Consider the following 26,705-nt stretch of genomic DNA (forward strand, 5'->3'; position numbering starts at 1 on the left):
GCTATTCAGCTAATAATCTGCCTTCCAGGTTTTGCTACCAAAGTGGATAACCTCACATTTATCCACATTATACTAAATCTGCTCTTCATTTGCCCACTCACTCAGCTTGTCCAAATCACACTGAAGCATCTCTGCATTCTCCTCACAGCTCACCCTCCCATCCAGCTTTGTGTCATCTGCAAATTTGGAAATATTACATGTAGTTCCCTCATCTAAATTATTAATATATATTGTGAATAGCTGGGGTCCCAGCACCAATCCCTGCGGTACCACACTAGTCACTGCCTGTCATTCGGAAAAAGACCCATTTATTCCTACTCTTCGTTTTCTGTCTGCCAACCAGTTTTCTACCCATCTCAATACTCTCCCCCCAATCCCATGCGCTTTAATTTTACACACCAATCTCTTATGTGGGACTTTAGAAAGCCTCCTAAAAGTCCAAATAAATCACACCCACTGGCTCCCCCTCATCAACTCTACTAGTTACATCCTCGAAAAATTCCAGTAGATATGGTGGGGTTACATTAGCTACCCTTCAATCTGTAGGAACTGTTCCAGAATCTATAGAATCTTGGAAGATGACCACCAATTCATCCACGATTTCTAGGGCCACTTTCTTAAGTGGTCTGGGATGTAGCTTATCAGGCCCTGGGAATTTATCGGCCTTTAATCCCATCAATTTCCCCAACACCATTTCCTTACTAATAATGATTTCTTTCAGTTCCTCCCTCTCCTTATCTGAGGAAGAATGTACTTGCTACAGAGGGAGTGCAGCGAAGGTGTACCTGACTGATTCCTGGGATGGCGGGACTGACATATGAGAAGAGATTGAGTCGGTTAGGATTATATTCGCTGGAGTTCAGAAGAGTGAGGGGGAATCTCATAGAAACCTATAAAATTCTAACAGGAATAGACAGGGTAGGTGCAGGAAGGATGTTCCCAATGGTGGAGGAGTCCAGAACCAGGGGTCACAGTCTGAGGATACGGGGTAGACCATTTAGGACTGAGATGAGGAGATATTTGTTCACCCAGAGAGTGGTGAGCCTGTGGAATTTGTTACCAGACAAAGTAGTTAAGACCAAAACATTGTATGTTTTCAAGAAGGAGTTAGATATAGGTCTTGGGGCAAAAGGGATCAAAGGGTATGGGGAGAAAGCGGGAGCAGGCTATCGAGTTGGCTGACCAGCCATGATCATAATGAATGGCAGGGCAGGCTTGAAGGGCCGAATGGTCTACTCCTGCTCCTAGTTTCTATGTTTTATGCTCTATTATTTGGATAAGAGCAAGTAGTGTTCCTGGAAGACATTACATTCTCAAGCAAAAGCAGATTAACTGCTAAACTACTGCTGTTTATTTCATTTCCCCCCATCCAAAATAGCTGCCAATTTTGCATACATTATAACAATTGCTGAATGTCAACTTATTTTGTGTGAGATTTGGTGAGATATTGCTGAGAGTTGTGATAAGGTACCATATTAGTCAAATCTTTCTTAATTATCAAAACCAGAACAAAACCAAGCTATAAATTATGGCACACTCTCACTGTACATGTAAATTATGTGATAAATGAGATGCATAACTCATTATTGAATTTAACAGAAGAATAATCAGTAACTGATTGTATTGTTCCTGAGAATAACTCATAATGCCCACGATTCTGCAGTAGCACAGTGACTGATATACATCTGGAAGTTCCTTGGGCCTTCTTCGATTCTGTTGCTGTAACTTCAGTGGACATCAGGCAGAAGCCCAATTTACAGACATAATTGATATTTCTGCTGAAGGTAAAGTGGTAGAATGGGAGAAATCCTAAGGAAAAGTAACCCATAATGTGAACTAAGGAACCTCAAAGATAAAGGCATTACTGAATAAAAGGAGAATGGTCTTTTGACATTTACAGGAAAGCATGGGCAAAACTTTACGGTCTCGAGGGCAGGTGCAAAATTGCGCAAGATGACATCGGACGAGTGTCCCAACATCATCGCACACTCACGCGATATTTTGCTCAGCGGGTGCGCGCAAAAGTCAGAAGCACGCCCGCCGACAATTAAGCGGGCAATTAAACCCATTAATGATGCACTTGTCTGCAAATTTTTGTGGCCCTTCCAACCTTACAGTTGGCGGATGAGTTAATCGGTCAGGCGACCTTTATCTTTTTCATCAAACCTCATGCAAGGGCGGGATGAAATCTCAGCTATGAAATAAAATAAAAAGAAATACCTGGGCACAGCAGTTTTATGAGATATGCTTTTAGGTGCTTGATTGTTATGCTTGGACATTATTTTGCAGCTTTTTACCCCTTTATTTCATTATTTGCAGGTCTGTAGCTCCCTGAGACAGCTGTCTGCCTTCAGTGAGCTCTCTCACGGCACTCACCCCCACCCAAAGTGACGCCATCACCTGCCCTCTTCCTGTCCCCACCCCGGCACTGCTGAGGTTTTCAGCATGCGTTTCACGCTGGCTGGCCATTAATTGGTCAGCAGCATGAAATCACGGTTGGGGGTCCGTTTCCCGGCCACTCCTTGGCCCGTTGATTGCGTGCGTCCGACGACCAAAAAAATTCAGGCCTATGCCCAGATTTTACGATCAGTGGTGAAAGAATGGCACTAGCCACTTGTTGCAACTACCTGTGAGTTTTTGCATTGGAACTTGTCATTTGAAACCATTCCACATGGTGCCCTCTAATGTGCCCTCTGTGAAGAGGGCAAACAACTGCGCATCTCCTCAATCTATAAAATTGAAGAATTCGCAAGAAACCACACACAGTTTAAAGCAGAAAACGTAAATTAGATTATCTAATTCAAGTCAAATCACATGCAGGAAATGAAACTCAAAGGGGGAAAAACAGATGCAATTAAGGGAAAAAAAAAGTGACAGAGGAAAAGTTTTGATTTTTCTTTTTAAAAAAAATCTCCAACAGTAATTAAAATCTAAAGGACTAAGGGCGGAATCATCCCAGATTTGCACTAAAGTGCGGTAGTGGGCGGGAAAGAAAACGTTTTACCTGCCGGCCGCAATGGTGGCTTCTCACGCTGTGTCATCCAAACTACGCCTCATTAATCATCCATTCCAGGAAAACATGCCATTTCGATGATGGGCAGGCTCCAGTTTGCTCACCATGCCGTCAACGCTTCATGACGCCTGGCACCACATTTAAAGCGCACCCGCACGCACACCTCTCAGTGCTTCCAGCCCAGGCTACTGCAAAAAGCAACTTGGCCTCAAAAGGCAAGAAGACTGCAGCCCCTGGTTTAATGATGCATCCCTCACATGCCTTTTGGATGGTGTGGAGGCCCGCTGTAGGAGGGGCAGCACCATTACCATTTCAGCTTGGTAGGCGATGCTGTGCCAATGCAGCGCTAATGCTACACGTATGAGATTGGCCATCCAATATAGATAGAGGATGAATTGAGGTAAGGCAACCATCTCATTACTCTAGACTCACATACTCAAGCCCATCCCACATTCACTGGAATCTCACTCGCTGCCAGTTCAAGAGACATCACCACTCACTCTCTCAGACACACCCTCACATCTCCATCTGGCCTCATCTCCTCTGGAGACTGCCTTCTCAGCCCCCACCATCTTGAGGCCACTTGCACAGATCAACTTGTGCCCCCACACACCCCCTGGTATACCCACCTTCCTCACTACAGCCTTTGCCCTTGCAGCCTCTGACATTGCCTGAGGCTACTTCTCCCCCTCCCCTAAGCAAGCCCTAGCCCTACGGCCATTGAAAAGCCATCCCTGCCTTATGGCTGATCTGGTAGATAGAGACCTGCCCATGTGCCTCCCTAAAATTTATGTGGTGCTATCTGTGAAGCTTGACGCTGATGACCGTGAGTGCTGCCTGAAGCAAAGTAGGCAACCAAACCTCGAAGTCCCGAGTGAAGTGCAGCTTGCCAGGTGCATATCACTTATGTACAGTTGTGAAACATGTTGATGTGATTGCACGCCTATGTGCCCAGACGATCCTGCGTGGGGGATGATTCCGGCAAGCTGGGCTTACAATGAAACGCAGATGAATTTCCCGACATCCTACAGTGGGAAATGTGGCCCGCCATTGACGGGCTGAGTGGATGATTGCAAACTGGTTTCATGATATCGTGAAACCAAGCTTTGGCGCTCTTGCCATACTGTCCGCTCAGGCTGCCAAACACGGCCGATGCCAGCAGGCATGGAAAATTCCGCCCTAGTCTCCACACTTGTCAAAGTGTAATTTCATTGCAACTGAGATTGTATGGCAATAATTAAGACATGTCATGACATGAAAATTTACTCACATTTGAATAGTTCAGTCCTAAGTTTTCCTGTCATGTTTAGTGTGTATCTTTCATACAAGGACAGCAACTTCATGGGCAGAAATTTTCGCTCGGTGGACGGGTGCACACTCGACCCGCTCGAGGGTGAAATAATGCGTATTGACATCTGCTGAGCGTGCTGACATCAACACGCAGTCGCGCGATAGTTCGGTTGGCAGACGTGAGCTGGAGTCGGCAGTTGCTCCGCCGACAATTAAAAGGCCCATTAAGGCCATTAAGTAATCAATTAACCTAATTTTTTTGCTGCCCATCCAGCCTAACAGTTAGCGGGCAGGGAGGAAAGGCTAATCCATGGGCGGGATGAGGTTTCCAAAATCAAATACAAATGAAATAAAAACTTTAATTTTTAATTAAAAACATGTCCCTGGTCATGTCACATGAGGGGACAAGTATCATTAATTTTTTCTGCTGTTTAATAACTTGTCAATATTTTCTTCATCTCCCTGAGGCAGCTCCGTGCCTCAGGGCAATTATTCAGTGCTCTTTCACACACTAGGCTTGCTCGTCCTCCACCCCCCACCCGTACAGGCAGCACTCAGCACTGCTGCTCGCGTATCATGCTGGGCGGGCTTAAATTGGCCCACCAGTGTAAAATTGTGGAGCGCTGCTGATCGCGGGCGATGATCGGCTTCCCGACTGCCTCACCTGCCCCCACTATTCCCGCACGCTAAGGGCAGCACGCCCGCCGACCGAACTATCGTGCGACTGTGCGTTGACATCGGCATGCTTAGCCGATGTCATCACACATCATTTCATGCTTGGTTGGGTCGGGTGCACACCCACCCGCCGAGCTAAAGGTTCTGCCCAAAATAAAAGTTTTACAATTGAATTAATAAGCTAGACAGAGCCACATGAGAGGACTTGATTTATTACATTTTTAATTGTCTTTTTAACAACGCTTCATCCCCCTGAGCCAGCTCTGTGCCTCAGGGAGATTATGAAGCGCTTACTCGTGCACGTGGGCAAAGTTCATGCTCGGACCGCTCTCCCTCCTCCCCCTCCCATACAGGTAGTGCTGAGCGCTGCCACTCGCTTTTCACTCTGGGCGGGCCTTAATTGGCCCGCCAGCATGAAATTGCGGTTTGGTGCCGATTGCGGGCAGCAGTTGGCTTCCCAACCGCCCCCGCTGAGTCCGCCCACTAAGGGCAAAATTCTGCCTTAGCATATGTTTCAGTGGCAAGTTTCACCTTGAGATATTGTCATAGTGCAGCTTCTGGAGGAGCAAAATAACAAGAATCTCCTGATTTCTGCATTAATTGCCCATGTGTTGTTGCCTGAAGTTGCAGTCTGATTTATTGTTAAATAACTGTGACCACTGTTAGCCTCATAGGTACTTAAACCTCAAGACTCAAGCCACGTTGCAGGCTTAAGAGATTCCTCCACACAACTCAGCCGGGAAGAGACTTGTAAAAAAAAATTGCAGAATTCATCGTCTTTGAGTTCTCCATTAAATTCCAGATGCACATCTGAGCAAACAGTCTACAAACTGAGATTCCACAATTTACACAGCACAATTTCTTGACAGGGAAGCCTTGGGATATATATCTCAAAATCTGCAGTTTTCATTCCTTGTCCATGGCTTTCTTAAATCCCAGTGAAACTTATATTCTTTGTAAATATGCCTGTGAGTTTTGCTGCAAAGAAGCTTTTAATCATATGAAAGTCAAGTGTGCATAGTGTCTACAGGGAAATGCATTTTATTATACTCATTTAGTAAACTGCTGTCATAATTGTATACTCTACATAAAATAATTAGAATCTGTCAACTGCATAATATCGAGATTTAATTTAATTAAGTAGTGAAAATCTTTGATATTTTAACAATTTATCCCCCTTCTCTCCTGAAGATTCTGCTGGGCTGTAATTCATAGATGCTCAATCCTATGATGCATCACCTAAATGGCCATCCTAAATGTGTGATCCCAGAGAAAAAGGGTTAACAGGCTGTTTAATCATAGCAGACACCAGAATCCAGCCTTGGCTGCCTGTCCTACTGTGCCCAGAACATGCATGCATTTAATCAGAAATCATTGGATAGCAACCTGGAACAGAAAGCTGGCTGACATTTCCTCGCCTGATCCAAGGTTTCTGAGGCCAATTGTAGAATTGCTGATGCCACATGGACTCATATAGTTTACACAACACAGGTCAGGGACCATGCTAGCAATTTAATGCCCCCCCCCGGGTGAGTTAGGAAGCTGTGGGGGGGAAGAATCATGTCAGGCAGGAGAGTGCTGTCCTTCCACCTCACCCGATCAAATCCAGGGTGGTAAAGTTTTTGGGCAGCCTTCCTGCCCAGAGGACAACTGAGGCCCTTAAGTGGTCTTTGGGGAGGGTCCCAGCAAACCCTACTGGGTTTCCCAGCAGCTTATGGGGAGGGTAGGGATGTGTGGGGAGGGGGGTGTTGGAGAGGGGAATCCTTCATTCATAGGAAAGGTATGCCTAATTGGGGGACTCGGCTTTGGGAAGAGGGGCCCCACAGGAAGCCTATCGCCCCCACCCTCCCCCCACCTCCAACAACCCCCTCCCATCCAAATCTCATCCCACTCACACTTGCCTCTATCTGTGAATCCATCAGCAATTCTCATTGTAAGCCCCATTGGAGTACCAGTAGTGCCCACTGCTCTTGGAGGCTATTGGGGCCTTAATCAGCTGGGAGTCGAGAAGCTGTCCAGATAAGTGCTTGATTCGAATTAAATAGCATCTGGCCATCCAGAAAAAAAGTGACGTGGGAATCCCACTGGTTTTCTAACCAATGGGTGAGACCCCTGTGTAGAAGCTTCCTGCTTACATATAACTCACTTACAGAGACTACATTTATCCACTAAGACATTCGGGGGAGCTAATGAAATCATTCCATTACCAAGATGATAAGCATGCTATCTACTCACAAACCTGTGCCATTATTATTTCTCTAACTGACTACCAGAGAATGTGCAAAGGTAGTTTTTCCAACTATCATTTTTTTTCTGTGGGGGAATGTCTGACTTTCATCTCTACTTCTCCTTGAGAGACCAACTAAGATTCAAAAGGTGCCATTTGTGAGATTTTCCATCAGGTTTCTATACTGCACATTCCATTGTGCTCTTTTTCCAGCATAGAATAACATGAAGCTCAAAGTTTACTTTAATGAAAGATATAACATGACCAAATTCTACTTAAGATTATTGTTTTCTTTTATAAATCTTGCTCATAATGGTATGCTGAAGTCCAATGAAACGTAGCAGGCAAAGAGAAAATATACAGTTTTATCTTGGAGCTTTAACCTGATACTATTTGTCGCCATCAAAAGAATAATGCCATGTAACATACCATGTGATATTAGTGAATGAACAGATTATATTCATCCGAAAGTCATTTGTCTACAATTTTAATTGAGGCATTAGTGTATTAATGTTTTACATATAAATAAAAGGAATAGATTAATTCCCCAATTAAAATAGCGGGCAATAGGATTTCATTTGAATAAGTTAATCATTCATATAATAATGTCACACAATATCATCTTATCCTATAAATAGATTGGGTAAAGTCCACAGAAATGCAAATGTATGGTACATCACAAGGAATGAGTTCAGTGCTGATGAGCTTTCCATGATTCATGCGTTCTTATGGTCTTTTTCTCTTCACTGTTTTTATTGGTAGTTGTTTGGTGAACCCATGTAATGTGCCCAAAAGCAAAAGGCAATATAGAAGATGGCTATGCATTCTTATAATTATTTATCAGTTTTAATTATAGAAAAAATATGTACAGAATAATGATTTTGAAATTATCATCTTCCCTTCTTGTCTTTTTCAGCTGCACCACCAGGTAAGAAACTTTGCTTAGGCATTAATATATTTTGACTCATTTGTTTATTTTGTTACAATTCTAACTAAATTGATATGCAAAAACACAATAGAACAACCATTACTGTATTCAGTACTGTGATTGGTCTGCTACCTTTTAAACACCAGCTCTCAGTTTATGCTGAAATGAAATCAGATTTTGATGAAAATAATATATTTTGTGTACCATAATTTTTTTTTACCATTCTTTGTTTTTCTTGAGAATAGATTTTGTTTTATGACATCCCTTACCCATGCTATTTTTGTTGTGTTTTTCTTGTTTTTCCAATCTTCATATATGTGCTTTCACACTCAGAGACTAAAAGCCAAAAACCTGAAAGCAAGATAAAAGCAAAAAAAGAAACAAAACAAAAAGCTCCATTAAAAGGTAAACACTACTCATAATCAGTAGAGGCACTTTGGTGAACCTTTATTATCAGAACAAAGAAACATCAATGTCATTACCCATTATTTTTGATAAAATAGTTTCTTAAAAATGATTAGAACGTAACCTATCAAACCGTAACTCTGCTTTAACTGTTATGTGGGGACGCTTTTACACTGCAGCTCGTCTGCTTCTGGTCATTGCCATTTAGATGTGATAGTCCAGCTGAAGAAAGAGTGATATGCACCCCTGGTTACAAGATCACAAGATAGTCACAAATGTTAGCCTTGGCTCAATGGTAACACTCTTGCCTCTGAGTCAGAAGGATGTGGGTTGAAACCCCACTTCAGAGACTTTTTTGATTGACCATTTAGCACTCCTCACAAGCAAGTCTCCAAGCTAACACTGAGCTTTGAAAATTGACCCTAACTTATACAGAATAAACTATCTGGCAATGACCAGAAGCAGGCTAGCTGCAGTGTAAAAGCATCCCCACGTAACAGTTAAAGCAGAGTTATATTTTGATAGGTTACGTTCTTATCATTTTTTAAGAAACTATTTTATCAAAAATAATGGGTAATGACATTGATATTTCTTTGATCTGATAATACAGGTTCACCAAAGGAAATCTTTCTTTCAGTGTTTGGTAGTACAGAATTGAGTGCTGCTGAAAACAGAGACATACTATCAATTAAACACAGAGATAAAAACAAAAAAACTGCGGATGCTGGAAATCCAAAACAAAAACAAAAACAGAATTACCTGGAAAAACTCAGCAGGTCTGGCAGCATCGGCGGAGAAGAAAAGAGTTGACGTTTCGAGTCCTCATGACCCTTCGACAGAACTTGAGTTCGAGTCCAAGAAAGAGTTGAAATATAAGCTGGTTTAAGGTGTGTGTGTGGGGGGCGGAGAGAGAGAGAGAGAGAGGTGGAGGGGGTGTGGTGTGGTTGTAGGGACAAACAAGCAGTGATAGAAGCAGATCATCAAAAGATGTCAACAACAATAGTACAAAAGAACACATAGGTGTTAAAGTTAAAGTTGGTGATATTATCTAAACGAATGTGCTAATTAAGAATGGATGGTAGGGCACTCAAGGTATAGCTCTAGTGGGGGTGTTTTTTTTTTTAAATAATGGAAATAGGTGGGAAAAGGAAAATCTTTATGATTTATTGGAAAAAAAAAAGGAAGGGGGAAACAGAAATGGGGTGGGGATGGGGAAGGGAGCTCACGACCTAAAGTTGTTGAATTCAGTATTCAGTCCGGAAGGCTGTAAAGTGCCTAGTCGGAAGATGAGGTGTTGTTCCTTCAGTTTGCGTTGGGCTTCACTGGAACAATGCAGCAAGCCAAGGACAGACATGTGGGCAAGAGAGCAGGGTGGAGTGTTAAAATGGCAAGCGACAGGGAGGTTTGGGTCATTCTTGCGGACAGACCGCAGGTGTTCTGCAAAGCGGTCGCCCAGTTTACGTTCGGTCTCTCCAATGTAGAGGAGACCACATTGGGAGCAACGAATGCAGTAGACTAAGTTGGGGGAAATGCAAGTGAAATGCTGCTTCACTTGAAAGGAGTGTTTGGGTCCTTGGACGGTGAGGAGAGAGGAAGTGAAGGGGCAGGTGTTGCATCTTTTGCGTGAGCATGGGGTGGTGCCATAGGAGGGGGTTGAGGAGTAGGGGGTGATGGAGGAGTGGACCAGGGTGTCCCGGAGGGAGCGATCCCTACGGAATGCCGATAAGGGGGGTGAAGGGAAGATGTGTTTGGTGGTGGCATCATGCTGGAGTTGGCGGAAATGGCGGAGGATGATCCTTTGAATGCGGAGGCTGGTGGGGTGATAAGTGAGGACAAGGGGGACCCTATCATGTTTCTGGGAGGGAGGAGAAGGCGTGAGGGCGGACAGCTATGCCTGTCTCTTTATGGGGTATGTGGAACATTCCTTGTTCCAGTCCTACTCTGGCCCCCTTCCACAACTCTTTCTCCGGTACATCGATGATTACTTTGGTGCCGCTTCATGCTCTCGTCGGGACTTGGAAAAATTTATTAATTTTGCTTCCAATCTCCACCCCTCCATCATTTTCACGTGGTCCATCTCTGACACTTCCCTTCCCTTCCTTGACCTCTCTGTCTCAATCTCTGGTGATAGACTGTCCACCAATATCCATTACAAACCCACCGACTCCCACAGCTATCTCGACTACAGCTCCTCACACCCCGCTTCCTGTAAGGACTCCATCCCATTCTCTCAGTTCCTTCGCCTCCGTCGCATCTGTTCCGATGATGCTACCTTCAAAAACAGTCCCTCTGACATGTCCTCCTTCTTCCTTAACTGAGGTTTTCCAAACACGGTCGTTGACAGGGCCCTCAACCGTGTCTGGCCCATCTCCCGCGCATCAGCCCTCACGCCTTCTCCTCTCTCCCAGAAACATGATAGGGTCCCCCTTGTCCTCACTTATCACCCTACCAGCCTCCGCATTCAAAGGATCATCCTCCGCCATTTCCGCCAACTCCAGCATGATGCCACCACCAAACACATCTTCCCTTCACCCCCCCCATCGGCATTCCGTAGGGATCGCTCCCTCCGGGACACCCTGGTCCACTCCTCCATCACCCCCTACTTCTCAACCCCCTCCTATGGCACCACCCCATGCTCACGCAAAAGATGCAACACCTGCCCCTTCACTTCCTCTTTCCTCACCGTCCAAGGACCCAAACACTCCTTTCAAGTGAAGCAGCATTTCACTTGCATTTCCCCCAACTTAGTCTACTGCATTCGTTGCTCCCAATGTGGTCTCTACATTGGAGAGACCGAACGTAAACTGGGCGACCGCTTTGCAGAACACCTGCGGTCTGTCCGCAAGAATGACCCAAACCTCCCTGTCGCTTGCCATTTTAACACTCCACCCTGCTCTCTTGCCCACATGTCTGTCCTTGGCTTGCTGCATTGTTCCAGTGAAGCCCAACGCAAACTGGAGGAACAACACCTCATCTTCCGACTAGGCACTTTACAGCCTTCCGGACTGAATACTGAATTCAACAACTTTAGGTCGTGAGCTCCCTCCCCCATCCCCACCCCATTTCTGTTTCCCCCTTCCTTTTTTTTTCCAATAAATTATAAAGATTTTCCTTTTCCCACCTATTTCCATTATTTTTAAAAAAAATACACCCCCACTAGAGCTATACCTTGAGTGCCCTACCATCCATTCTTAATTAGCACATTCGTTTAGATAATATCACCAACTTTAACTTTAACACCTATGTGTTCTTTTGTACTATTGTTGTTGACATCTTTTGATGATCTGCTTCTATCACTGCTTGTTTGTCCCTACAACCACACACCCCCCCTCCACCTCTCTCTCTCTCTCTCTCTCCGCCCCCCACACACACACCTTAAACCAGCTTATATTTCAACTCTTTCTTGGACTCGAACTCAAGTTCTGTCGAAGGGTCATGAGGACTCGAAACGTCAACTCTTTTCTTCTCCGCCGATGCTGCCAGACCTGCTGAGTTTTTCCAGGTAATTCTGTTTTTGTTTTTGACATACTATCAAAGCTTTTTATCTTACACTCATCAAGACAGTTACCCAAGAAGAACCAACAATAAAAGGAATGACAATTTATACTGAATGAGAAGAGAGTGCTGATTTGTTGGCAAGTTGTCTCTGATTGGTAGAGGTGTTGCAATGGAGAATGCAGCTGAGAACAGATAACTGTTAACCGCCAAGCTTTTATTTCAAATTCAAACAGGGCAGGTTGACCCTGATTGGTCAAGTTAATGCCATGAGGAGTGAACCAGGGAATAGTGATCTCACAAGCTTCTGTTTAGTTGAAATGGCATGATAAGTAGACATGCTTCTTCTGTCTGTAACCCTACGTGTGAATATATGGGCTGAATTTTCCCATCGGCGTGGGGGAACGGGCCCTGCATGTCCATGCATAAAATGACGCGTGGTTACATCGGGCGAGCGTCCCAATGTTACCACTCTCCATCGTGATATTTCGCTAGGCAGGCGCGCGATGATATCTGACACGCACCTGCCATTAATTAGCAGGCTAGTTAAGGCTCTTGAGACGCCTATCAATGCTGATTTTTTGGCGCCCGTGCAATCTTTGGCTTGGCATGGGGGGAACGGGCAGGCAGGTAGGACACATTTGTATTAACCTCATCCACGGGCATGATAAGAGGGCTTACTGGGGTCGCGAGTGTGCACAGTAAAGCATTTATTTCTGAAAGATTTTGGAACTTGCTTGTCTGATCTGCAGTACTTCAAAATACATACCAGCTGCTTTTTCTGGACTCTTAATCTTCAGTTCAGCACTCTGCAGTGAGTAATCTTTCCTGGGCCTGCAGGTTTCAGGAAGCCTTCCCTTAGCCTGGGAATGGGAGCTGAACTGTCCACTGAAGGCAGCTCCTCTGAGGAGGAAGGGAGGGCTAGAAGGGGGAGGAGGCCAGGAGTGCACATTCAGCCCCCTGTAAGCCACCTTTGGGAGGACAGGCGCAGACACATGGGGCGCAGGGCCAAGAGGTAGTCCAAGGCGGAAGGGACCGCAGAAGATGCCACTATCCTACTGCCAGGGTATACAGGTGGTGAAGCAGCTACCTCAATATCTCTGAGGTGCAGTGCCGAAGGAGGCTCCATCTCTCAAGGGAGACAGGTCAACTGTATCTGTCAGATGATAGGGCCTGAGATCTCAGCAAAATGATTGGGTGGACACCCCATGCCAGTGGCTCTAAAGATCATAGCTGCCCTCAACTTCTATGCCTCTGGCTCCTTCCAGGACTCGGTGGGTGCTTTGCGGTGTCTCCCAATCAGCTGTCCATACTTGTGTCAAGCAGGTTACAGACGCTCTGTTCAGGTGTGCATTGACGTTCATCCACTACTGTTGGGACCAGGCAAGCCAGACACAGAAAGCCAAAGAAGATTCACTATGATTGCTGGCTTCCCCCGCGTCCAGGGTGCAATAGACTGCACACATGTGGTCATCAAGATGCCAGCAGGTGAGTCTGGTGCCTTCGTCAACAGGAAGGGATTCCACTCCATGAATATGCAGATAGTGTGTGATCACAGGATGCTGATTCTACAAGTCTGTGCAAGGTACCCAAGCAGCTCCCATGATGCCTACATCCTCAGATACTCCCAGGTGCCAGGACACACTTCAGTGTGATTTGGACAAGCTGAATGAGTGGGCAAATGCATGGCAGATGGAGTATAATGTGGATAAATGTGAGGTTATCCATTTTGGTAGCAAAAATAGGAAGGCAGATTATTATCTGAATGGCTATAAATTGAGAGAGGGGAATGTGCAATGAGACCTGGGCGTCCTTGTACACCAGTCACTGAAGGTAAGCATGCAGGTGCAGCTGGTGGTAAAGAAGGCAAATGGTATGTTGGCCTTCATAGCCAGAGGATTCAAGTACAGGAACAGGGATGTCTTGCTGCAATTGTACAGGGCCTTGGTGAGACCACACCTGGAATATTGTGTGCAGTTTTGGTCTCCTTATCTGAGGAAGGATGTACTTGCTATTGAGGGAGTGCAGCGAAGGTTTACTCGACTGATTCCTGGGATGGCAGGACTGACATATGAGGAGAGATTGAATCGATTGGGATTATATCCACTGGAGTTCAAAAGAATGAGGAAGGATCTCATAAAAACCTATAAAATTCTAACAGGCCTAGATAGGGTAGATGCAGGAAGGATGTTCCTGATGGTGGGGTAGTCCAGAACTAGGGGATACAGTATGAGGAAATGGGGTAGACCTTTTAGGACTGAGATGAGGAGAAATTTCTTCACCCAGAGAGTGGTGTGCCTGTGGAGTTCATTACCACAGAAAATAGTTGAGACCAAAACATTGTATGCTTTCAAGAATGAGTTAGATATAGGTCTTCAGGCGAAAAGGATCAAAGGGTATGGGGAGAAAGCAGGAGCAGGCTATCGAGTTGCATGATCATAATGAATGGCGAAGCAGGCTCGATGGGCTAAATGGCCTACTCCTGCTCCTAGTTTCTGTGTCTATGTTTCTATGACTCTTCAGTGCTCTAGCCTGGCTTGATGGGTGATTGCTGGGTGACAAGGGCTATCCCCTCAGAAGGTGGCTCATGACACCTTTCCGCCATCCAAGAACAGAAGCTGAGCAGTGTTACAATAGGAGACAAGCCTCCACAAGGGCTGTGGTGGAGAGAGAGCCATCAGCCTTCTCAAGATGTGCTTCCGATGCCTGGACCGTTCAAGGGGCGCACTCCAGTATCCCCCACATCGTGTCTGATAGTGGTTGCATGCTGCGCTCTTCACAATCTTCCGCTGGAAAGGTGGGACGCAGTGGATAATGAAGCTGTCGACGCAGTGGCTGTGGCTGCACACGTTGAGTCCAGCAAGGATGAGCATGCACAGGGAAACTGAGGGGATAGACACTGACTCAGGCATACTCCACGGACATCTGGGAGGCTTTAATCCAATAAACTATCAGCTAGCACACCACTTGTGGACCACCAGGACAAGCCTGGGCTGTAGGCTCGATACTCGACACCTAAGTACAAAATCTGCCAGGTTAGGAACAGTCACTAAGGGCCATGTCAATAAAGCTGAATGTCCAACCAAGCACTCATTACACTTTTGGAAACTGTACACATGCAGAAGAAAAGAGGCACCCTCAGCCATGGTGACATATCTGAATTCAGTCTGTCAAGCAAACCAACTTATTCCAAAAAAAAAGAGAATGGTGTTACCAAAGAAAACAAATCATAAGGACCTCATCTCGGGCCAACACAAAAGCACCAGTGATAAAACTGTGGTGTGCCTAAGGTGCCTTATGATTACATTTCTGGGTGCTATATCTTGGTGCTGCCCCCTCACTGGGAATGGCATCTGAGACAGCCAGCTGACTCTGCTGTCCTGTTGGCCTCAATGACCTTGGCGGTCATCCTTTGGCCTGTGGGGCCTGTGCTGGCCCTCCTGGGAAGGAGCTGCCAGTTCCACAGCTGGCATCTCCCCAGTCGTCGCAACCTCACTGAATGCTATGGTCACAGGGAGAGGGGCAAAGGAGCTGCCGCCCTCATCTGGAGTACCCTGAAAGGCTGCTGCTGCACTGAAGTGAGGTTGCTTCGGACCTGCCTGCTCACTATGGATGGATGGGCACCAAGCTGGGAAAGTTGATGCCCAAACCATCTCCCACACTGGCATTGACCAGCTGAGGTTAATGTCAATGTGAGGGCTTGCTGGTTAGAGAGCACCCCCCAAGAAGCTTTGACGGGTCTCCTGGAGGAGGGTCTCCACGTGAGTCGCCACTCTCTCCATGGAGGATACATGGCACTCGGGCATGTGGCTCATTGCTTCGGCGATCGTCTGTGTAGGCTCCTCCACCACGGAGACCAAGCCAAGCATAGCCTCATGTATCTCCCCCAGATGCTCCTGCACACCCCGGCTGCATTTCCTGCACCTGCTGTGTCGTGGACGTCTCCAGAGGCACATCATCAGGCACTGACTGAACTTGTGCCCAGTCCCCTGCAGTCCTCCGACTGCTGGCACCATGGGCACTCTCTGTCTCTGCCAGCCCCTCCAGTGACTGTGAAGTGCCCTCACCACTGTGCCCTGGGACACTAATCAATGTTTGAATTCCCACCGAGTTGATAGTACCTGCGCTGTTTCCTGCCTCGTAGAAATGGTGTGACGCTGGTGAGACTTCAGGCCCCTCAGGTGTGAGAGGGGGCCTCTGCTGTTCCTCCTCCCGGCCCTGCTGTGATGATGCTGAAAGGAAGAACAAGGACAGTGGATCAGTTAACGTGGAGACAATGTCAAAGTGTATCCCTGTCCCCAGGATCTTTATGCGCTCATCCTTCCATAATCAATGGTCAAGCCATGTTGCAAAATTAAATCAATTAACATTCAGCAGTTGAAAGGCTGTTGGGAGAACAATGCTGACCTCACTGTTGGGCATAAATGCTTGGCCGTGGCACCCCAGCCTCATCGACACCAATGGAACTTGGCGCATGGCGCCTCTCCAAATCCAGAACTTCCTGCTCGAAGCAGCTAAGAATGGCAATCTGCGCCTGGCTGCCGCCAGTCCTCACATGCTCTTCCTTGTTATGAGAATTCTTATCCTGAAAATGAGAGAAGAGCATTGATTAGTGAAAATTGCACATGGACTCTCTTCGCGCACGGCCCACCCCAACCAGAGTGGGACATATCAGGGCTCCAGTGCCTCCTCACCTTGCTGCTGCCGAACACTCACACAAAGACTCTAGACTTGCTCCATACCCACCCCCCACCCCCCCCCCCCCCCCCCCCCCAAATCCCTCCTTGGACACATGCTGCCTACATCACATTAGGCACCACACAGTATATCCTTCCATAGCAAGGAGGCGCAAGCACGTGGAGCGCACAGTGCAGCAGGTGGTTCGTTGACAAGCCAGCTTGAAGCTCCCCTCCCAGCATGTCATCACCCTGACTTGGACATGCCCTGGAGTGCAGCGCCTAGGTGCAGCTCCTCCAGGTTGCCCCCACACCAGTCATGTGGAACTCAGTGTAACACATGCTGTTGGGGCTAAACACATCTCCTCATCACCCTTTCAGGCTGACCTCAGCATGGGCAATATCTGCTTGCCCATCCAGCAAAGGACAAATGCCATCAATGAGTCAATGCAGTCCCTATGCTCAGACTTGGTTGGCGGGGGGTGGGGGGGTGGTGGTGGGCAGCAGGGGGGTAAGCCGACCTGCTGGGTTACATGACCAATGCCAATATGGTACTCATCCTGCCAAAGTGCAACAAGTCGTTGAAGCGCTTGTGAAACTGGATCCAGGTGCATCGCACGAGGTAGCGGGTGCTCGCTACCATCTCCCAGGCACGTCTCGTCATGTGGGGGAGCCTCATCCTCCCATCCTCGGGAACCAGCACCTCCCACCATGCTGCCACCTCCTTGAGGAGGGCAGCAAAGCAGTCATCTGAGAAACGAGGGGCACACTGGCCCCCCTGCCCTATCCTCCGGCCTGGCCTGTCCCACTGTACAACCCTCCAGCCTCGCCTGCTCCGCTGGCCTACCCTCTGGACTGGCCCACTCCCCAGAAGCCCTCTGGTGAGCCCTTCCACTTAACATTGTGAGCAGCCTTGCAAAGGCTGCCAGCGCTTCTGATAAACAGGCCGCCGGGTCGCCATTGGACCTGGCAGACAATGCACTCTCACCACCACAGCCCACTCCTGCTATCCTCGGGAGTTGGGCATTAAGGCCCTCTTGCTTAAAATGGTGGCGCAGACCCGACCACCAGCAGCAATCAGGTCTGCTCCCACTCAAGCCCTGATCCCACTCTCCCACCCCCACCCACCGCCCCCCCAACCACCAGACAGAAAATTCAGCCCTATGTGCCTTCTAGCGTGCATAATTGAACTATACTGCGAGCCCAACTGATAACCTTTAAGTGGTTTTCGGTGTAATTCTTTGCGCAATCAGGATGTTTAGCAAGTGTTGTCCAATTGCAGAATCACATCTAATGTTGGACATTATGTTTTGAGTTTTGCAAGCATGGGCTTGTTGAGCACAGTCATTTCTTTGCCTGTTGCGAACAGCTAAAGGCATGTGCTGTTTGATATGATCCACCACTCACGTTGCCATTGCATAGTAACAGCGTGCAATGGCTAGCTTTACCTGTTGCTCAAATTTTTCAGATACTTCATCCTTCCAGGGTAATGTGAGCTAGAATGGGCACTTTTCAGGGTCAAAAGTGGTGGCCTTAGGACCATTAATGAGTTTGCACAATTTATAGCGAACAATGATCTTGCAGGATGGTTCTGATGTGCCCTATTTCAGCATCAAGCTTGCACGGTGAGCAAATGGCTGTTTGTGCTAAGAATTACACTGAAAAGCAATGTAAAATTATCAGTGCAAGATGGAAAGCTTTGATAGTATGTCTCTTTTTCCGGCAATAGTCAAAACCTACTTGTGTTTGAAGACTATTTCTAGAACTTAAGTAATTAAGCATGCCAGCAAATTATTACATTTCAAAACATGGAGCCTTAAAAGAGAAAAATTACTTCAATAGAACCTTCTGTTTTCTCCAGTAGCTAAAAAAGTTAAAGTACCCAAAGCTGAGGAAAAAGTGAAGAAGCTCAAAACCATTAAATTGGAGAAAAGGGTACAGAAATTAAAAAAAGTGGAAAAGATATCTAAGACAGAGGAAAAAACAAAGACAAAGCTCCAAGTGAAAGAGAAGGCCATGAAACATGAAAAACCTAAGGCTGAAACAGGTAAAAAGAGAGAGAAGAAGGAGCCTGCAGAACTGAAGAGTGAGGAAGTAGGCAAAAGGAAGGAACAAGTGAAAGTTACCAAAGAAGGCAAGCCAAAATCAAAGGATAAAGGTGAAAAGACAAATAATGACAAAAAGGTTGTTAGCAACAAAAGCCAAAGTAAGGCACCTGAGAGACATCAAATGAAAAAACATGGGGCATAAATTCAATTTTTACAAGTGACAGCTGTAAAATAAAAATTAATTAGGCCACTATTGTCTTTATTTATAATAGCAATGTATGGTACAACAATTAAAATCATTTTGACCTTTTCACAATATTTATACTGAAACCTTAACCAAAGATTATTCTGACAGAGAAGCAAGTGTTCTTTTTCCATTTGGTTCCTTCATACCATATATCATTTGTGCCTCATTTGTGTAATTCAGATGCCTGAAAAACAAAGTAAACTCAAATGTTTTTAAGTGGGCCTATTTATGTCTTTCTATGTGTTTGTTCTGAAAATCCTTCTAGGATAAAATTCAGCAGCTATTATCTGCATTTTGGGGCTTGCAGTCTCTTGATTCTAAAGATCATAATCCTATGAGGAAAGAAAATATCCTTTTCAGTATGCCCATTTAACCAGCATGAAATTCATTCAGAGAAACCAATAATAACTATTCTAATTGCCTAATGAAAAGTAAGCGAGTTCATGGAATGCATTATCAAAGCTGTTTAAAGGACATTCATTTTTACACCAACATTTTTAGCTATGGAAAATATGTTGTTGCTAGCTGCCTGCAAATTAATCTTGTAAAGCTCATGATTATTATCAACTCATTTGACTCATATAACTATACTTTATATATTTTTAGTGCTGGCAGTTAATCTGCATTTTGACATTTTAAAAAGACACGCAGGGGTAAAAAGTGAGTCTAACACCTGTGAGAAAGAACTAATATCATGTGAAAATACTTTCTTACTTTTTCAACAGTTCAAATAAGGTTTGGATGTTGAACTTGCCCAATAACTCAGGACTCAGGTCCCAATATGATTTTTAAGCACACCAAGTAACATTGTGTAAGACCTCTTCTGGGAAGTCATTGCCAGGCTGCGGTTGAGTACTGTGATACTTTTTAAAAGTCCTGCCAAATCTCCTGGAAATACAAATTTGCTAGACTCTCTTTGAATTTGCTTTCGTGTATTTTTACAACAGTTAATTTGATGGGGAGCCAATAAGCAATTAAGAGAAAGTATAAGAATGTAAACAACAAACAACCTTTGAAAACTGTGTTTACATTCCTGCATTAATTTGTTTTTTCCCTTTGTCAATTTCCAATAATAACCTGAATGAGAGATTGTTCTTCGCGTTTGCAAATTTTCTTTATTCTGCGTTATAAATGATATAATTTTTTTAAAATGATGAATGTTAGTCTGGCCTTTTGATGCCAAAGGATTTAATACAAAACTAAATTCAAAGAAAATGAAGCACAAACACATCAGAGTTGCTAAGTTAATATAAAGTCTGTGGTAATTTTGGTAGTGATCAGAACAGTTTGTTCTGTTCCCTTTACAGCTGAAGCTGATGAAAGCAAATTCACTAGTCCCATTTAGCTATCATTCTGTTCATTGTACGTTGTCTTCATTGCTGTTTTTTTCCTTCTGCTCTGCCAGATCAATATCAGTTCTGTCGCTATGTGATTGACATGTACACTCTTGGGGATATTTATCCAGGTACATTTATAATCCTTATAACATTCTTACCAAATTTGACTTCTTCCCCCTTGTTTCATACACTGCTATTGTTGAATTTAATAGGATCTGATGCTGGAGATTTTGATCATTGTAGGTAACACCTACAAGCATTGCAAATATTTCAAATTCAAGTTGCCCCAAGGATCTGGCTTAATGTTTTTATTTGGAATGTAAACATCATATTAGATAGTGTAATACCATGGCAATTGCCATTCGCAATGTTAATAGAACTCCCTGCAGAATTTTTTTTAGGTTAAAAGGACAGCACATCTGCCTCTTGTGAGGCATGTTTTTCAACTAAAGGTTGGAGGAAGCAAAAGGTTTAAGGTAACAGTTGTAAAAGGCCTTGGTACATACAAGCCAGAAGCATATATTGTTACATTGTGATGTTTGATAATGTTATAAAAAAAACAAAATAGTAGACCCCAGCATGGCAGGAATTTGGATGGCCTTTTATTTTGGCTGCTTTGCTTGAAACAATTCAAGTATAAAGGCACTTAGTTCACTGTCTGTCTGTCATTTAACCATCGCCATGAACTCAAACATAGAAACAGAAGCAAAGAGAAAGTTGTTCTTCTGTTCTGCCCTGTTATTTGTATTTATTTAAAAAAATCAAGTGCTAATCAAGTTCCATAGTGTGCAGGCAAATATTGTGTAATAACATTTGCCCTAGGGATTGTATTCTACAGAAAAAAACTGTTTGGCATAATTAAGAGGCTCCAAAAAGATGAGACTATTGCATTATTTAAGTTTCTCCTTTATCCAAATTACACCATATTTGTAGCTCTGGAAAATGTTATTCTTTGTCCAAACTACATTTTAGTTTTCCAATACGTGAAATAATAACCACATTGGTGTTGAAAACATTGTTTATACACTTAGATTAAATTTAGAAAAAAATAACACTCACTTTGTTACTTCAATGAAATGAAGTGTGAACAGCCAGTTAAGCTGTTTGATGGTTTTTGTCATGGCACACTCAGGTTTGCATGTGTGCTAAAGATTTTAGCAGCTTTCCAAATTAGTTTTTTTTTATATTCAATTTTATTGATCAGAACAAGAAAAAAATAGTAAGTGGTGTGATTATTATCAGAGTTGCACTGGGGAAAGGAAGGATTGACACATGGAACAGGTATCTTCTATGACCGGATGCTGATATAAGGGATGATCTGAACTGTGGAATCATCCTGTAGATGTTTGCATATAATTTTGGGGACTGTTATGAATGCCCATGTAAACTCTGAGTTCATGCACTTATGTGTCAGAATAACAAAAGACTATAAGTGTTTTATTTGGTCACCATGGTTTTCAGATTTAACTATTCAGCATTTTTGGAAAATGCTTGTATGATAACGTACAGCAATATTAATTGTTTGCACTTATGCAGATGAATATCAGGTTCATAGAGGCTTGAGTTATACTGTATACATTTAAATTGTAATCTATAGGTCTGATGAATTGGGTCTTTCCACATACTGCTGTTGTCTGCATGCTGTCTTTGGACTATATATATTTCTACATGTCTTAAAAATGAGTACAAGAATATTTTGGACAATAACTAACTGACAGTTTTTATTTTGGACTTTAAGCCACCTTTGTTACTATACAGTTTACCCAGTGCACATGAATACAATACTTTACTAAATATTTGAAAGCCGGATCTAAATTAAGAAATCTAACTAGAACTATGTGAAAAAAAATCTGCATTTGACAAGGAAGGGTGTTCCCCCAGGCCTCACAAGGAACCCTTGGTTCTACCCAGCCCTGGCTGCCCTCTCCCTTTCACCACTGAAAACTCTTTGGAGAATTCCAACCTTATACAGGGACAGTTTTCTTTCAGAGTCTCCCATACAATTCTCCATTCCCACCAGCTGGCTGTTATATCAGTCCTACTGACTTTGAGTGGGAAGCACTGCAGACAAATGTCAATGAGGACTTGGAGTTAAAATAGGCCTGGCCTCAGGCCAAGGATTCCATAGCTAGTTCCTAGCCAATCCTATCCCCTCCTGCTCTGAATGCTCCACAATTTGAGATCAGCTCTTTTGTACTGAATGATTGGGAATTGACCTGATTTTAAGAAGTTTTTTTTTAAGGTGGTACTGAGCTAGAGATGATCTGTGCTTTATTACTCTTACTGAACTGAGTTCAGAAATAAAAGTTTCATCCCTCACGGAAGCTTTATATTTCTCATACCTTCTGTGCTGTTATGTACATAAATGTGTGTTTTAGTAAACGTTCAATAATTTCTAAACACCAATGGTTACTTTTCTTAATGATTAGAATGACCTTGTTACTGTTATTACTTACTTGAACTTTTCTCAATCATTGGAGTCTCTTTCTAATAATGACAAGCTCTGTAATTAGCTTCAGCTACCAATAAAGTTTGAATATGAACATGATTTGATGCTTGATTGATTTATTTACTTTAAATCCCCAAAATAGTTACATTATCCAAATGCTATAGTTATCATGCTACAATCTGGTGATTCAAATATATTAACTTGTGTAACTGCTGCGTCTGTACTGTTCAAATCATGTTCATACAATACATGATAATGTGTTCTGTTGCATGTTTCCATTTACTTGTTTGTTGTCTTGACTGAAAGTTTGTAAATAATTTTGCACAAACTAATCTTGAAAATTCAGGTGTATAAACTACTCACTGTCATTGCCTTTTGCCACTCAGTTATACAATGTAGTTCAACTAACCCATAAATCCACTTTATTCAGAATAATGTAAATACACTGGTAAGAATTGCTTGGCAATAAGCACTTGTTTACATTCAATTACTAACAGATTTTCTGGATTACCATTCTATATCCTCTTTTCCCTTACTAATCCACTAATTTTTTTCCTTAATGTTGTTGATGGGCGGTGAGACAATTATACATGGACTGGGCTTCAAATATTTATTATGTTCTGAGGATAAACTCAAATGTTAATAACATTACTGGCTAAAAAGTACAACACATAGAAATTTACATAAAATTTGATAGTAAGCAAGGGATTTGGTGACTGATATTAAATCTTTATCATAGGCGTATCTTAAAACTTCTGTTTTTAAATGGTTTGAAAAATATTATTTAGAAGTCACATTTTTGGTCAAAGCTGCACTTTTCCACAATGCCTACACTAATAAACAACATTGTTTCCATTAATATTCATTTAAAATATTCTACCAAAGAATTCGCAAAAAATTCTCAAAAGTCATTCAGAATAAGGGGCAAACATCTGTTTCTCACCTTTTCTCTTGCAATATGATTAGTTCAGTGTCAAAAATAATTAACCTGACAACCAAGTTTTACAAAGGTGGTCACTGAATGATTGCAAAGTGGTAAGGGAAAGATAGATCCAAAGTTTGCTCAAGGGTCCATTATAATTGAGTTCTGTTTTTGGTGTCACTGGAGTGATATTCTAGCCTGGAAGCATCAAAGTGCTCTTGATAATTATGCTGCAGTAAATGCCTTGACTTATTTCCCAGATGGAAGCATTTTAACTTGACACTGATAGTAAACTGACATGCCCAATTAGAAATTGGTTGAAATTACTCAAATCTGCAGTCTCAACGAGGCAATTTTTCTCTGCTGATATGTAGTAACTCATGCTAATGAATGTGACAACATGTGCTAACAGTGTTAAGGGGGCAAAATAAAATCCAGAAGGAAACAAAGAAAACCATGGGACTGGGGTTATTTAATCTAGTCCAATAGCTCATAGAATTCAAAGATATTTTCTTTGGGAGTAAACCTACTCTACCAGTGGAGCACGGTCACTAAAAACACGACAGAATTATAGGAAACACATAGGGCAGGATTTTTGGATCATCCGGTGGGCCCGGGAGCGGCTGGGAAACAGCCGCCACCCACGATTGGCCCCTGACAGCTTTTTCATGCTGGCTGGCTAATTAACAGCCAGCCAGTGTGAAAGGTGCATTGAGATGCTCAGCACTGCCAGGGTGTGTTGGGGGGGGATGGTGGGAGGAGCGCGAGCGGGCTGGGGAGTGTGCACTGAAAGCTCCCTGAAGGCAGAGAGCAGCCTCAGGGAGCTGAAGTATTTTAGACCAATGAATAGTTTTTAAAATTCCGGAAAAAATGTTCACACAGCTAACTTACTCACCTTAACATGTGCATTTGAAAAATTATGTCCCCTAAATTTTTAAAAATTTAATTACGGAAACCTCATCCCACCCATGGATGAGGTTTCCTCAAAAATCCAAAGGCCATCTGGCTGATTTGCCCACCCACCAACCATAATGTTGGATGGACTGCAAAAAATATAGGTTAATTAATCATGCGCTATTTCACACTCGGGCATGTCTGGTGTGGACCCGCAGGCCAAGTGTGAAATCCTGCCCAATAAACGTGTTGAGAAGCATGACCAGGGACTAGAACAAAAACAGCAACAAATTGCATTTACATGCTTTTAATGTAGTAAAACATACCAAGGTGTTTTACAGGAGCGTTATCAACACACACACACACACACACACACACACACACACACACACATATGCACGAATTATACACTGAGGCTCTTCACCCCCAGTGTAAATTTCACTTTCGTTTGCCTGCTCGACCGTATGTCTCCAGAAGGAAGTCCCATCTCATAGAGCTGTTGGCCAATCAGAAGCCAACAGCTATTCGCCGCAATAGAATAGATGGCCACTGCCAATATTGCAGGAGGCCCACTTAAAGGCCACAGTTTGGCCAAGGGCAGGTGATCTACCACTGACTGTAAAACTCTGGGGGGGCAATGGCGGGCGGACTGGAGATTGGCACGCTGCCAATGGTTGGCCTGTAAAATTCAGCCCCATACATTCAGATAGACACATAAGAACATAAGAACTAAGAGCAGGAGTAGACAATTCAGCCCCTTGAGCCTGCCCTGCCATTCATTACGATCATGGTTGATTTCATTTCGGCCTCAACTCCAATTTCCCGCCCTCTCCCCATAACCTTTCAACCTGTTACTAATTAAAAAGCTGTCTATTTCCTCCTTAAACTTATTCAGCGTCCCAGCATCCACTGCACTCTGGGGTAGTGAATTCAACAGATTCATGACCCTTTGAGAAAAGTAATTCCTCCTCATCTCTGATTTAAATCTACCACTTAGCCTAAAACTATGGCCTCTTGTTCTAGAATGCCCCACAAGGGGAAACATCTGCTCCACGTCTACTTTGTTTATCCCCTTTAGCATCTTATATACCTCAATTAGATCTCCTCTCATCCTTCTAAATTCTAGCGAGTAGAGGCCTAAACTGCTCAATCTCTCCTCATAAGACAAGCCCCGCATCTCTGGAGTCAATCTAGTGAACCTCCTCTGAACCGCCTCCAGTGCAACTGCATCCTTCCTCAAGTAAGGGGACCAAAACTGTGCACGGTACTCCAGGTGCGGCCGCACCAATGCCTTGTACAGTTGCAACAACACTTCCCTATTTTTATACTATATTCCTTTAGCAATAAATGCCAAAATTCAATTTGCCTTCCTTATTACCTGCTATACCTGCACACTAGCTTTCAGCAATTCATGCAGGAGGACATCCAGATCCCTCTGCACTGAAGCATTCTGAAGTGTCTCTACATTTAAATAATAAGCCACCTTTTTATTCTTCTGACCAAAATGGATAACCTCACACTTATCCACATTAAACTCCATCTGCCCAATTTTGGTCCATTCACCTAACCTGTCCATATCCATTTATAAATTTCTTATTTCTTTATTTCAACTTACTTTCCCACCTATTTTGGTGTCATCTGCAAATTAAGCTATAGTTACTTCTATCCCTGAATCCAAGTCATTAATATAGATTGTAAATAGTTGGGGCCCAAGGACTGAACCCTGTGGCACCCCACTAGTTACATTTTGCCATCCAGAAAAAGACCCATTTATCCCAACTCTCTGCTTTCTGTTGGTTAGCCAACCCTCTATCCATGCACACAAATAGACCACACATACACACATAAAAAGAGGCACAAGCACTTATTAGTTGAATTGTTCTTGCAAAAAGCTGACATGGACACAACAGGCCAAAGGGCATCCTTCTGTGCTGCAACCATTCCATGAGTCTACATGCACACACAAACAGCCACAAATACAAATACCACATAAACAAACACACACACACATCAGAGGTTACGGTTACTGGACAGCAGTTAGGATTGGGAACAGTGGTGGATTATACCTTCCCTGTTGTGTTTTTTGCCTTGGAGGTATG

The 26,705-nt window shown here is 43.8% G+C and overlaps 1 protein-coding gene across 1 annotated transcript in view; it reads left to right on the forward strand.

Annotated features, from left to right (window-relative positions):
• The window catches only part of trdn (triadin), a 389,006-nt gene that overhangs the window by 157,665 nt on the left and 204,636 nt on the right, over positions 1 to 26,705 (forward strand). The window contains exons 7-9 of the mRNA XM_041187396.1: positions 8,122 to 8,133; positions 18,574 to 18,867; positions 20,410 to 20,469. Of these exons, the coding sequence (XP_041043330.1) occupies positions 8,122 to 8,133; positions 18,574 to 18,867; positions 20,410 to 20,469 (366 nt within the window). The remainder of the gene's footprint in view (positions 1 to 8,121; positions 8,134 to 18,573; positions 18,868 to 20,409; positions 20,470 to 26,705) is intronic.

This window comes from Carcharodon carcharias, chromosome 5, assembly GCF_017639515.1.
Source record: "Carcharodon carcharias isolate sCarCar2 chromosome 5, sCarCar2.pri, whole genome shotgun sequence".
Taxonomy (NCBI): domain Eukaryota; kingdom Metazoa; phylum Chordata; class Chondrichthyes; order Lamniformes; family Lamnidae; genus Carcharodon; species Carcharodon carcharias.